This window comes from Oncorhynchus gorbuscha, linkage group LG12 (genome assembly GCF_021184085.1).
Source record: "Oncorhynchus gorbuscha isolate QuinsamMale2020 ecotype Even-year linkage group LG12, OgorEven_v1.0, whole genome shotgun sequence".
Lineage (NCBI taxonomy): Eukaryota > Metazoa > Chordata > Actinopteri > Salmoniformes > Salmonidae > Oncorhynchus > Oncorhynchus gorbuscha.
Window position 1 is genome coordinate 13,765,169 of NC_060184.1, and position 14,119 is coordinate 13,779,287.

The 14,119-nt window shown below is 39.2% G+C and overlaps 1 protein-coding gene across 1 annotated transcript in view; it reads left to right on the top strand.

The window, feature by feature from the left end:
* Positions 1-5,425: 5,425 nt before the first annotated feature.
* LOC123991563 (single-minded homolog 1-A-like) overlaps positions 5,426-14,119 on the top strand; it is an 18,459-nt gene continuing 9,765 nt past the window's right edge. The window contains exons 1-7 of the mRNA XM_046293192.1: positions 5,426-5,541; positions 7,098-7,623; positions 11,637-11,719; positions 12,093-12,182; positions 12,407-12,515; positions 12,633-12,718; positions 13,257-13,456. Coding sequence (XP_046149148.1) covers positions 7,449-7,623; positions 11,637-11,719; positions 12,093-12,182; positions 12,407-12,515; positions 12,633-12,718; positions 13,257-13,456 — 743 coding nt within the window. The 5' untranslated portion in view covers positions 5,426-5,541; positions 7,098-7,448. The remainder of the gene's footprint in view (positions 5,542-7,097; positions 7,624-11,636; positions 11,720-12,092; positions 12,183-12,406; positions 12,516-12,632; positions 12,719-13,256; positions 13,457-14,119) is intronic.

Here is a 14,119-nt window from a genome sequence, read left to right on the forward strand (position 1 = left end):
GAACCTGGCATTTCCACTTCACTAAAATGAAATCTTACATCTAAACCCCAAACTTGAATGAAGGAAGATGGTTTGGGGTAAAAGAGAGGTGTTTTTTAGTGAACCAAGCTCACAAGTTCAAAAATCTTTGCCTGGTATCTGAAGATTTGTGTTATCTCTCAAGCTAAATCTTAGACTTTAGCTCCGTGGGCTAACACAGACTTATGACATGCAGGAGACCCGGGGTTTGAATCCCAGGCAGTCAAATGGGTTCAGGACACATACTGTTTACAGACATAACCTGGTAACATTCCATTATGATAATGCCACTGTTATTATCAACGTGAATGTTTCTTAGATGATCATGCTCCGTGTTTACATTTCTAGCCAACAGCTGATTGGACCAGCCACTCCTGCTGTGTGAAATCTGTTGTGTTATTTCACCTCCCACGAGGAGAGAAGATTTCACCGGCTTTAGCAAAAACTCCTGCCAACACTATTAGCATTGCATGATGGGACGTAGTCAGACCCGGGTTTCGGCACCGTTGGCTTGTATCCGTTCTTTAAATAACCTTCACCCGTTTCATTCCCTTTGTTTTTTATTTCTGTGCTGTGGAGAATTCCAGGCCTGGCTTCCCACGGTGATGCCTTGATTTGTAAAAACACAATAAAAATGGAAAGAGCGGTGAGGGCCGGGGGGTGCATGGGGGAGGGACGTGGGAGGCATGGCTTCCCTGTTGTGACAGCCTGCGCCGGAGCATTAGCAGGATGTCCGGGGCGGGACTAAACCCCACGACCACTCAGGGGCTGAAGTCATAGGCTCAAGACTCATACTCACAGACCATTTCCTGTTCCTATTGGCCTGACAGGCTGTATATCAATCACTGTACAGGAAGAAGAAAACCTTTCAACAGGAAGTTATCTTAAAATACTGGTCTCTGTAGATTAGTTACTAGTCAATCTGGGGTTTTTTTCTAACATCTAAATCAGACTTTTTGTCATGGTGATGTTTATCCTGACCCTGGAGGATTTAAATTCGGATTTCTTTTACGAAGAAGCATTTTTTAATAAACTTGAATATATTGTGTCCGAATTTGTTGAACATTAGGCAACCATCTTTTCAAGCACTGTAAACCGATGACCGAAACTCCTATTTAATTGGTGAATGTAATAATCTGACATGTGCATACATTTTTAATCTCAGAAGAAACCTGAAAGGGCTAACAACTGTCCATAGACAAGTTGTGTTTGGAAACAAGTGAGCGAGTCACAAAGAGGGATAGGCTCCTCTGGGATATCTCTACTGCTTTGAGTGAGGCCTGGCCAGGCTTCAAAGGGCACAATGTAGTGTTAGAAGGTGTGGTCAAATAGAAACAAATCACATTTTATTGGTCACATACAAATAATGACCTGATTTTATTTCAGGTGTAGCGAAATGCTTGTGTTCCTAGCTCCAACAGTGCAGTAGTATAACAATTCACAAAAATACACACAAAAATATATATTGTTAAATGTTATCTGGGTGAGGGTGTGGTCAGTAATGTCCCTAGTAGATGTATGTGTTGTCACATACTCAGGGAGATCACACCGTCTAACTAAGGTGACTGGATCTGTACTGACAGGCTGCCAGATGTGTTTGTTTGTGTGTTTGAATAGTCCTCATAAGTAGCTATCTAAGTTATAGGGTACAATGTAAGGAACACATTGCATGTGTCTAATAAGCTCTCATTCAGACTTCATGGAAGGGAAAAAATGGTCCCATTTATTTTTCCATGGGGTGCTAAACCCCAATGTAAGGTCTCACTCTCTCTCTCACACACACACGCGCGCGCGCACACGCAAACGCATCCACGCACGCATGCACACACACACAATCTGTTGCTGCAGTGGGGTGGAGAGCTGCTCTTGGGCATCTCCAGAATCCCCAATTATCGCAGGATCCAGCAGCAATTTAAGTGGTAATTGTGTGCGTAATGAGAGGGACTGGCTCGCAGCCGGGCGGTGCGTCCGCGCCCCTATCACCGCGCCGGCTGAACCAGCCTCCCGGAGCGCCGGCCGCTAATTAAATAAGTGCATGCGCCGCGGCGTTCTCATCTGATTTACACGATGGAGATTAATCCTCGGATAAATATGTTTGACTGACACCGGGATATTTTGCTATTTCAATGGCTGACGCGCAGCTTTCTCTCTGTTCCATAGTCTGGTTCATACTCTGTCTCTCTCTGCTGCCTTTTTTGTGTTGTTCACTGTCTTGAAAGCTGGTGTACTTTGCATCACCTTACCATAGAGATAGGGGGTGAGAGGGAGTTCATGTCTTATTGGGCTACACGTGAGTTCACACGGTCAGAAAAGAAAGAGGTAAGAAATGTGCAATATGAGAGAACACAACCCACTGGGCACACACTGGTTCAATCAACGTTATTTCCACGTCGTTTCAATTCAATTATGTTGAACCAACGTGGAATAGACGTTGAATTGACGTCTGTGCCCATGGGTTTAGGCCACGGAAGCTTCAATAGGAAAATAGCTCTTGAGCCAGGCATTTTTATTCTCAGAATCAGATGAACTAATCTGTCATTTGTGTTTACTGATATTTGATATTTACTGTGAAAAGATTTTTCGATATTCACTGTAGGTCGTATAACGCAGACGGACTATGTCTACAGGTCAGTAGAGTGAAAACACAATTACCAAAATACAGCTTTAGCCTCCGAATAGGTTCAGCCTATGCACGTAAAACCAATGTAGTATATCAGAGGTTACTATACCGAATCAAATGATACTTTACTGACTTTATTGTCCGAGTGGGAATATTTGTTGCAGTATTATGTAGGCCTACACGTTTTAAAATATAATTATTTAAATATATATGGTATATATTTGTATGTCTTAAATGTTGGCCAGCTGTGCACAATCGTTTCTTTCTGATGTAGACTAAATAAAGCTATAGTAGGCCTAGTTGATTGTGTGGTGTATAGGAAGTAGAATACATGATCACATCGACTTGCTGTAGCCTAATTGAGTGCCAATATGTTTTATATAAATAGCTGGTCACCTGCATCCGCCCACAGAATATGGGTTGTACAATTATTTTGGACAATTTCAACTTGTCAACACATTTGACTAAAAGCTACTAAAATGCTAACACTATTAAGGCTACAAGTCTCAAAATGCATTATAGATGTATCATATGATGTGTTTTTGCATAATGCATTATACCATGTGTGCCTAATGTAAAGTGTCACCAACGTGTTTTGCTGATGTGAAAAATACCCAGGCTCCCGAGTGGAGCAGCGGTCTAAGGCGTCACTACAGTCCCTAGTTCGAATCCAGGCTGTTTCACACCCGGCCGTGATTTGGAGTCCCATAGGGCGTCGTCCAGGATTGGCCGGGGAAGAACGTCATTGTAAATCCGAATGTGTTCTTAATTGACTTGTCTAGTTCAATAAAGGTTAAACAATTGGCCTAGACCTGTTCCATAACAGACATGGCATTTCGTCTGTCAAATGGGCTTGAATACGTGGAGTATGGCCTATATTCCATTTTTATTTATCCACTTAAACCGTTTAATCGGCAGCACATTTCTTATTTTATCGGAAGTTTACCTGCGTCATTTGGCTATTTCGTATGCAACGTGTGCATCTGGGATGATTTTCTATGCCTCAGTAGCCGCAGGTGGGTTTCGCATTAACCACTGGACACCCGTAACCAAAGCCATGAGATATGTCAATCCAGGATGAAGATAAAATAGAAAGATATAGGCGGTCAGAATTAATTTGGGCCTCAAATGTGTGTGTGTGTGTGTTAGTGTGTGTGTGTGTGTGTGTGTGTGTGTGTGTGTGTGTGTGCGCGCGCGCGTGCGTGCGTGCGTGTGTGTGTGTGTGTGTGTGTGTGTGTGTGTGTGTGTGTGTGTGTGTGTGTGTGTGTGTGTGTGTGTGTGTGTGTGTGTGTGTGTGTGTGTGTGTGTGTGTGTGTGTGTGTGTGTGTGTGTGTGTGTTGTTTGAGAGAGAGAGAGAATGAATGGATATGACTAAAAAATTATGTGTTCAGAATCATTTGCTGCAATTTTTTCTCAATTGCGACTATCTTGATTATAAGCAAAAATATACAACTCGACTTTCCTGTTATTCAATTTAAGTAATTTTGCAAACGCTTTTATCCAGAGCGACTTACAGTAAGTGCATTCATCTTAAGGTAGCTGTATGACAACCATAACAGTCATAGTCCATTATTGCTTGCAATACTGAACATATGGACTGCTGTTAACAGTAGAAGTCCGGAGCGGTAGCCTGTTTCAAGACCAAGACATCGATTGCATAGTACAATTTTAAAAAACTATCACGTTTCGCAATAAATAAACACACTGATGCTTTGTGATCCAAATGAAAATAATCACTGCGGTGACGGTCAGGTTTTGTATTAAAAGCCGACATCGCAGATATTGAGTCCCAAATTAACGAAATAATATACATAAATCTGAATGTATTATCCAATAATATGATTACTGTAGGCTACACTGTAAAACTACAACAACATTGACATGTTGCAAATATAGGGAGCATGTAACAAAACGTCTTTAATGTGATTTTAGGTCTGAAACATAAATAGCCTATAGGCCTATTGAAATATAACTTTTGAACGAATAAGAAAAACGTTCATTTATACCCATATGATTTAATTCAAGTGAACTAATACTCGTAAATGTGTGTAATAGGCTAAGTAATAACGTCAGATAAAACATGCAATCAAAGAAAACCAAATCCCCAAAAACATACAACAGAAAATGTTAGTGGTAGCCAAAGCAATTGTAAGAATATCGCGTCCGTAATGTCTTGGTTATTGGCGTGTAATTGATGGGCATAGTACAGGTTGATACAACAACAAAAAACGCAATATGCGAGGAAATGAGAGAAATTGATTTATTCGAGTAATTATAACCAGATCTCGAACGAAGCAGGCAGTCCACAAAAAAAGACTGTAGGCCTGCCTATATGTGCATTGGTGCGGTTCAGAGCGGCTCGTGGTTGATTTAGCTATGTAAAACTGACTACGTGTAGCCTATCATTCCCCCCTGGACAGCCCATTAAGTTTAGCTGTGTGATGAGCGCATATGCTACAGCTATCGCAAGACAAAACAGTGACGTCCGTCCACAGTTTCCTCCAGGTTGAGCTCTCTCTGGGTCAGAAGTGAACGTTTCACACAAATCCCACTTTCACTACGGTCTCGTGTGTGTTTCTTTCAAGAATGCCCAATGAGAAAGTCGGCCTCGATGTCTTGCTACCCAATAAGAACGCCAGTGGAAGTGGGCTGGTCCTGAGCAGCTCGAGAGCGAGATTGAGATAGTTTGGAGACGAGGTCTGGACATGAATTCCACTCCTCTAGCGTCCCTAATTTAGAGAAGTGTATGCAGTGAGGGGTCTGTGCGCCTTTCCACGTGGAATTCCGATAGGAGCTGGGACTGAACTAACTGGCTCGAGTGGTGAACTCGGTTCAGGACAGGTGGAATCCCCTGCGGGCATAGCGAGCGTAGTGAAGGTTATGAGATCTTTTCATTCTCTGAGGTAAGTAGAAAACATTGAAGAAATGTAGGCTATATATTTCCCCATGCTATAGGCTTGGTCATTATAGTAGTATTCTCATTCGTTTGTTTATGGTTTATTGTTATATATTTGTTTTCGATTATTGTTATTATTAGCCTATTATTATTACGATTATTATTATTATTTGTTGTTGTTATTATTAAAATATACACTGTAAAAAGTAGGCTAATTGGTTCCGTTAAAAAAAAGTTTTGTGGGAACCCGTTGCCTGGAAACATTCGAGTAACTCAACTCAAATTATGTCAGTGCTTAAAGTAATAAAGTGACATCAGCACCCATATGGTTATCTTTTTAAGTTGTAAATACTTAGCTGTTTTGTGTTTTATGATCTGTTTGACACTACATTGAATTATGTATTCTGAACAATAACAATTGAAGTTACTTGAACATGAATATTTGTTGTAGTGAACAGAAAAATGTAGGATCCCTTTTACTTCAATTATTAACGTTCCTAACAGTTTTTTTTGTTCTAGTGTAAGTAGTAAGTAGTTCTGATTAGTCATTTTCAGTGGTCGTGTCTTAAGGTTCAACATTGTTTTATGTATTTGACGATTTGTAATTTTAACCCACGTTAAGCAGACATTGTTGAACACGGTGCTCACTCCTCTATAAGTGGAGGTAGAACTGTAAACACGACAGAATGCTGCATTAGCCCCTGTCATGATGAGTGGTGCACAACCTGACCTTGTTGATGGTGGGAAAGGCTTGTCTCATTATTGAACATCAATTTTCCTGACTGTTTGATATCCATTCATCATGATCAATTACACTTCATTAGCACAACAAACTGCTTACTACAATTCTAGAAACACTTTTCTTTGTTCAAACATGCATAGAACATTGTGTAAAAGTATCATGAAGTCCAAAAACGTTGAATTACCCACAATCCTCTAAAAACAGAGCCACATGGCACTATTACCTATTCATAACTTAATCCTTCGACATCAGCACAACACATATACATAAAGTGTCTGACTACTACTTTATTATGTTAAGTAAAGACGTAAAACATTATAGAATCAAGTAAGAACAACTATTTAATACATGTTAGATATACTTTAAAATATTAAGTCTGTAGATTGTAAAAACTCAATCTTTTTAGATTAGCAGAACACAAATAAATAAAGTTATATTTACTCAATAATCACATTTTTGTTATACTACTCAAAACCTTATTCAGTGATACGAAATCTTATTGCCCTCTGAGTTAGTACCACTTTTATGATTTGAGTTCTACTGATCATTGGAGATGTTTGAGTAGCCACTACTCAATTTATGCAATGAGTTACTCAATTACTTTTTACAGTGTATGAGCAAACAACCACATTAAAGCCATTGTCACATGCATAACGCATAATTAAATCCATATGTTAATTTGACTATGATAACCTAAACGTCTTGGTTTGAAACTTAAGGTATGCGTTTTGGGTTGAAAAAGCATTTTTACTTGTCGATTAACAAGATATTGGTAGGCCTATAATGATATTATGGCGTGTGTTATGCCCTTTGTTTTTCAGGGCATGGAGGAATGCCAGTCTTGGCAGTTTACACCGTGGACAGTTCCCATTCTAAGTGAGAATTAATGGCGTGTGCGTTCAAGAAATTCTCCATTTACACAAGACTAACACGGGATATCAAATTATCCATTCGGCGCTTGTTTCGGTGAAGGAATTCGGGAATTTTCTGAGGTGCATTGGATTCAGTTTGTAACTGAGAAGTGTCGCATGTTTTAGTTGAAATATAAAAGCCAAAACCATGACAAATAAACAAAACGGAAATCTGTAATCGTTTTTGATGGACCGATATGTGAGTAAAGGAATGATATAGCCTAACATTTAACAAAAGGAGGGAGAGAGAGAGAACACACAATGAAGGAGAAATCAAAAACTGCCGCAAGGACTAGACGAGAAAAGGAGAACAGCGAATTTTATGAACTGGCCAAAATGTTGCCTTTACCCTCTGCTATTACGTCGCAGCTGGACAAAGCGTCTATAATACGACTGACAACAAGTTATCTGAAGATGAGAATTGTCTTTCCTCAGGGTATGTATATTTTCAGATTCAACAATTCACACTTCTTTTATATGCAATTTGCCATTCATAGGCTAGGCTATTGGCCTATATGTATTTGTATGTATCTTTATAGCATATCTCTTGTCTGGATTCTTAGTTTTGTTTTTATTTATTCACCTGCATTGGCATACTGATTACGGTATTATAATTGAATAGTCTAATTTGTTTATTATGCATAGGCATATGCACATTAACATAGTGTTATAGCCTGTTACATCTGATAATAACGTTATGTAATGATAATACTATAAATCTATTGTGATGACACCTGGTAGCTGCTGCCTTAATTGGCTGGTGCAGTCATTGCTGATGTTGTTATCTTATTAGCCTGTCCAATGTCTTTTGAGCTATAGTTATTGCTACAATACCGCTACAGAATAGGCTAGTGTGTAATTTCATACTTGCGTGCGTGTGCCGTGTACGTGTACGGGCGCGTGCGAATGATAATCGTGCATCCCTGACTCGGCGCGCACACGTTTACGCCATTTTGGGGGTCAGAGAATCGAAAATCGTAGGTAAGGAAGGCCATTAGCCACAATCTTCCCCCGGTTTCAACAGGCTGCTTTGCTGCGTGACAGAGAACAAGCCGCACCAATTACATAAAACGCACAGCGTGCCACTGGCCGACCTCAGGCGCGAAACAGAGCCCTGTGATTGAGTGGGAGTAATTGATCCACTCAAGCCGCTTTTGCTTTTTCCGGATAAAGAATGGAATATATGAACTCCGGAAAATTGCTGAAGATATAGGGTGTGGTAACGAATAGCATATAGGCTACACATGTGGACCTATTGGCTATTTAGGCCTGCACTGCAGGTTTGATCTTTACCATAAAGTTTCTCACTTTGGGGTTTATGGAAAACCATGACAAATGCAAGGAATGACAGTTTTTCAATAAGCAGGCCTATAGTTTAGGCCTATTGCGTCAGCCATATCATGATGTGACAGCTGTTATGACAGTGTTATGGCAGATCACCTAAACTGAATGGACACTTCACGTAGACAATCACAGGTGCACTTTGCAAGAAATCACAAGGTAGGCTGCTTAGATGTGATGATAAACAGTGGCAGATATGACTGATTACTTGAAAAAAAAACTATGCCAGCAGTTTAAAACTAATTCAGGATCGGTGGGTCCCATGCGGCATGGTTGAGCTAACGCACGCTAATGCGATTAGCATGCAGTTGTAGGTAACAAGAACATTTCCCAGGACATAGACATATCTGATATTGGCAGAAAGCTCAATTCTTGTTAATCTAACTGCACTGTCCAATTTACAGTAGCTATTACAGTGAAATAATACCATGCTATTGTCTGAGGAGAGAGCACAGTTTTGAACATGAAAAGTTATTAACAAAACAAATTATGCACATTTGGGCAGTCTTGATACAACCGTTTTAACAGAAATGCAATGGTTCATTGGATCAGTCTAAAACTTTGCACATACCCTGCTGCCATCTAGTGTCCAAAATCTCAATTGCAACTGGGCTGGAATAATACATCATGACCTTTCTCTTACATTTCAAAGATGATGGTGCAGCAACAACAACAACAATCTTAAAACCTTTTTTTTTCTTTGTATTATCTTTTACCAGATCTAATGTGTTATATTCTCCTACATTCATTTCACATTTCCACAAAAGTGTTTTCTTTCAAATGGTACCAAGAATATGCATATCCTTGCTTCAGCGACTGATGTCATTTTCGAAGTTTTAACTTGTGAATAGCACTTTTTACAATGCTAGTACATTTTATGACATAAAGCCTAGGCTACTGATACAAAAACCAACGCCCTAATTTGGAATGCTTGCTCTGGGCTATTGGAAACAATATGAAAGTTTGCGTCCTATCAGCCATTATGTTTCATAAATCACTGAATCTTTCTCATTAGAATAAAAATTAATAGGTTTTATTTTGATTGTGCCCAAGTAGGTCTAATTGTGCACATCATAATCAATTATTGTTCATATTGTCCATATGAGACACATGCCATTGAAATGGACACATTTATCCTATAGCCTATTTGATCATAATTTGTTACTATATTTGATGACCATTACGAAAATATATTTTTTTCTGCGGTATGATTGAAGTTATCAATTGCTTGTAGCAAACGTAAGCCTATATGAAATGTTGATAAAATAGCAGCAAGAAAATGTATTTCGCACTATGATTTACATCAATAGGCTATACGCATTTTAAAAAGGCCTTTTTGTTTCACCTTTATTTAACCAGGTAGGCCAGTTGAGAACAAGTTCTCATTTACAACTGCGAATTATGAAGAGAAAAAAATACAATATGCCTAAATAAAAAAGTCTAACATTAGTCTAAAACAAAATAAAGGAAATAAAACGGTTGTCGGCTCAAACTAATAGTCAATGGTCAACAAAGGCAATGGCCTATTTGTGTATACCCACTTGCAGCCACTGTTGGGCTAATGTGTTAACCATTTGTAATGGGTTAGGCTATTGTAACTGGAAAAACCGTCCAAGTACAGCTTGTCTGAAACCTCGTAAGCATCTGAAAAACACCCTAGAGCAGAGACGAGAGATGTTAAGTTTCTCTGTCACATCGCCTATACGCTGTTTGTTTGGGGCACTTGACGTCAGTTAGACAGTACTTCAAACACCGGGTGCATCTATTCTTTGCCTATTATATTATAAGACACGTAGACCTGACGATTCACATTGAATCCGGCTTCGCTTCTTGAATACATCAGACAAATTAGTTTAAGCTGCACTCATTGTGACCTCTGTGGTAGGTGAGTTGAAGTGCGAGCAAAGCACAGCTCGAGCCATGATTGCAGCAGCTAGTTGAACATGGCGCGCGTCTGTCAGAAAAGACAGCCAGACAGGCCTACACAACACCATGCAATATCTTATATAATCCTATATAGATTTATGTGAAAACATAAGCATCCAATATTAATATTACATGTAAATGCTTTAACAGTTTCAAAAGTTGATAACATGGAATTAATCACAATCGATTTACCGTTGATGCATGTGTTTGCCGTCATTGTGCATTTTCGAATATGTGTCCACGCAGCATGCCTACTTTCGATGGTTCAAGTATGGGAGTGAAATTAACAATAAATGACCAAAGTCTAAAAATAGAAGTTCTTGCAAAAAGTATTGTAATTGCGAAAATATCAAATACGTATTGTGTAATATATAAAGGAAATACATATAACAGGTTATACTCTCCTCGTCCATTAGGCTACTGTGCCTGTCTGCGCCAAGCTCAATGTAAACCAACGCTGCATGCTGTTGTCAGAGGATGAGGTTACTTTGCATGCTTGCAGAATGTAAAATAATTTCTCCACAGCAGCTGGGCTCATTCGACTACTAAACAAATAAGGAGATGAACCGTTCAAGAAGCTATTTCAAATGTTGACCAAATAATTTGTGTATTTTTTGTTGAGCTGTGTAAACGCAAATTAATCGTTTGGACAATATTGAAATGTGAAATGGTGATGGATTATTCGAGTTTTTACTCAGACCCTGATTGATTTTGTAGGCTATGATTAGCATTTTATTTCTATAGCCAAGAAGAACCGCTTCGAGTTATGTTGGTTCCCTCCAGGTTGTCATGTTCAATGGATTTGCAGTTTTGATATTAGACTATTTGCGCAATTTCGATCGATTTTTGCCGCATTTTCTTCATCGTACTTTTACACAAATAGCTATGTATTATTAATTATATGATTAATATATCAAGCAATACTGCCACAATAAAAGTCATAATAAAGATGCATTGTCACATGCGTTATGTGTATTATTGCACGACTATGGTTTACCTAGGGAAAAGTGTTGGGCCAGTAACAGTAAATAAAGGTCGTTGGTTTGAATCTCCGAGCGGACTAGGTGAAACATGTGCCGTTGAGCAAGACACTTAACCCTAATTGCTCCTGTAAATCGCTCTGGATAAGAGCTAAATGACTCAAATGTAAATTTTGGCGTTGTGCTTTGTGCTTTGTTTCAGGTTTGGGTGAAGCTTGGGGTCACACGAGTCGAACGAGATCTTTGGACAATGTAGGACGTGAGCTGGGATCCCACCTTCTCCAGGTAATTTGGAAAGTTTAGCCTATTCATTTATTGGCAAAATCACTGCAAAATATTCTTATTTAAACGGCCTACTGATAATGAAAAAATACTTCTTAAGATGTAGACATGTTACATTTGAGTTGATTTGATAGGTGGGACCCCACATACTGCAGGTCATTTAGAAAGATTAGGCTACTAATATAATTTTATAAAATCATAGACAATTATGTACAATATTATATATTATACTAAAAATGAAAATAATAATTCTGAAGCTTTATAGGCCTACCTAGCGATCTTATGTTACATTTCATATTTGAAATAACATGCGGTGAGTGCTTTTGAATTAATACTGCAGTTGATCTGTGCATTAATTCATTCATTTTTTCTACAGACACTGGATGGCTTCATCTTTGTTGTGGCACCGGATGGAAAGATCATGTACATCTCCGAGACTGCATCAGTCCATTTGGGACTATCTCAGGTCTGCACCTGGTCGTATTCATCATAACAAATTTAGTGTTTTTGTTTTTTCAAGTTTTAGGGAGTGGAGTCTGTTAGTCTAGTATTTTTGCCTATACCATTTGCATTAAGAGCGCGTGATATGTTTAAAACGTTATTCGTGTTAGATATTATGGAATCATGTTTGAATTGTTTGAGTGATTAATAACATTTAATTACCGACGTGTAATTCTTAATTCTTAACAGGTAGAGCTGACCGGAAACAGTATTTACGAATACGTCCACCCCGCAGACCACGACGAAATGACTGCAGTCCTGACACCACATCAGCCGTACCACTCGCATTTCGTTCAAGGTAGGCTAGGCCTATATGAATACAGTAGGCCCAGTTCGGAGAGAATGAAACCACATATCGAATTCATTTTTGTACGTTGGATAAATAGACTACTATAGTTTCTGTCTTCTCTCCCAGAATACGAGATGGAGCGCTCTTTCTTCTTGAGGATGAAATGCGTGCTGGCGAAGAGGAACGCTGGCCTCACCAGCGGTGGATATAAGGTAGACAATTAATATATGGAAGTAGGCCTATATATTATTGTCTGGAAAATGATATTGATGTTGCATAAAATGCTATTGATTTAATAGACGATTGACGCCAAATTGATTTGCGCGTTGTTACGCGTAACGCTAGGCCTACGGATAGGTTATGGAAATGCTTAAATATTTTCAGTACTAAAAGCATCGAACACACCGACAGTGATATTGCATTTTGGTACACCAGAACTATGTTCATCTCCAACGAAACGCGGCGTTTGCCTTGCAGCATTGGGTTGCAGAGGCAGTTGCTGTGCGTTGGGTATGGTGCATGCGTTGGATGTATCGAACGTTGCGTAAAACTGTATGCGTCGACGGCTTGACAGATATGGTAGCAGAAGGTGAATGTTGAACTTTTGTTCTATTTCGCGCAAAACACTGTCGGTGTGTTCGAAGCGAAAGCATAAACGCATGCAATTAAAAAGACAGCGGACCTTTTTTTCAACAACAATGTTATGTATGAGTAGCAAGGGTTGTCTAATTTCCCCATCAACCACACCAGGTAATTCACTGCAGCGGTTACCTGAAGATCCGTCAGTACAGCCTGGACATGTCGCCTTTCGACGGCTGCTACCAGAACGTGGGCCTTGTGGCGGTGGGACACTCTTTGCCTCCCAGCGCTGTGACGGAGATTAAGCTGCATAGCAACATGTTCATGTTCAGAGCCAGCCTCGACATGAAACTAATCTTCCTTGACTCGAGGTAGGCCTACAGCAAAACATACACAAAAAACATGGGATTAAGCCTATGATAGATATGGAGGAGAATCATTTAAAACATAGGCATACAGCAGGTGTTTTGATGAGCCAGCCATTGCATAAAAGGGCTCAAGTTTTTTTTACATTTAGTATTAGTTTTTTTTCCAGCTAGTTCTCTGACAGTTGTTAAATTAGTATTAAGTCCACAACTTAATGGTATAAAAACAGTATCAAATTCACTAACATGAAATGCCACAATATATTACATTATGAATGGTTTTACAATGTCTTATTGAACCTAAAAACTTAAATGTTTTATTGTCTTAAAATGGAGTGCAGGACCACAACCAACTGTGGTCCAATTTAGCAAATGTTCTGTTCCTTAGCATGAAAACAAGTTTGAATCAAATAGACCTCTAAGCATATATTGATACATGGATGGAGAACAGTGGATATATTGATACATGGAGGGAGAACAGTGTATATATTGATACATGGAGGGAGAACAGTGTATATATTGATACATGGAGGGAGAACAGTGTATATATTGATACATGGAGGGAGAACAGTGTATATATTGATACATGGAGGGAGAACAGTGGATATATTGATACATGGAGGGAGAACAGTGGATATATTGATACATGGAGGGAGAACAGTGGATATA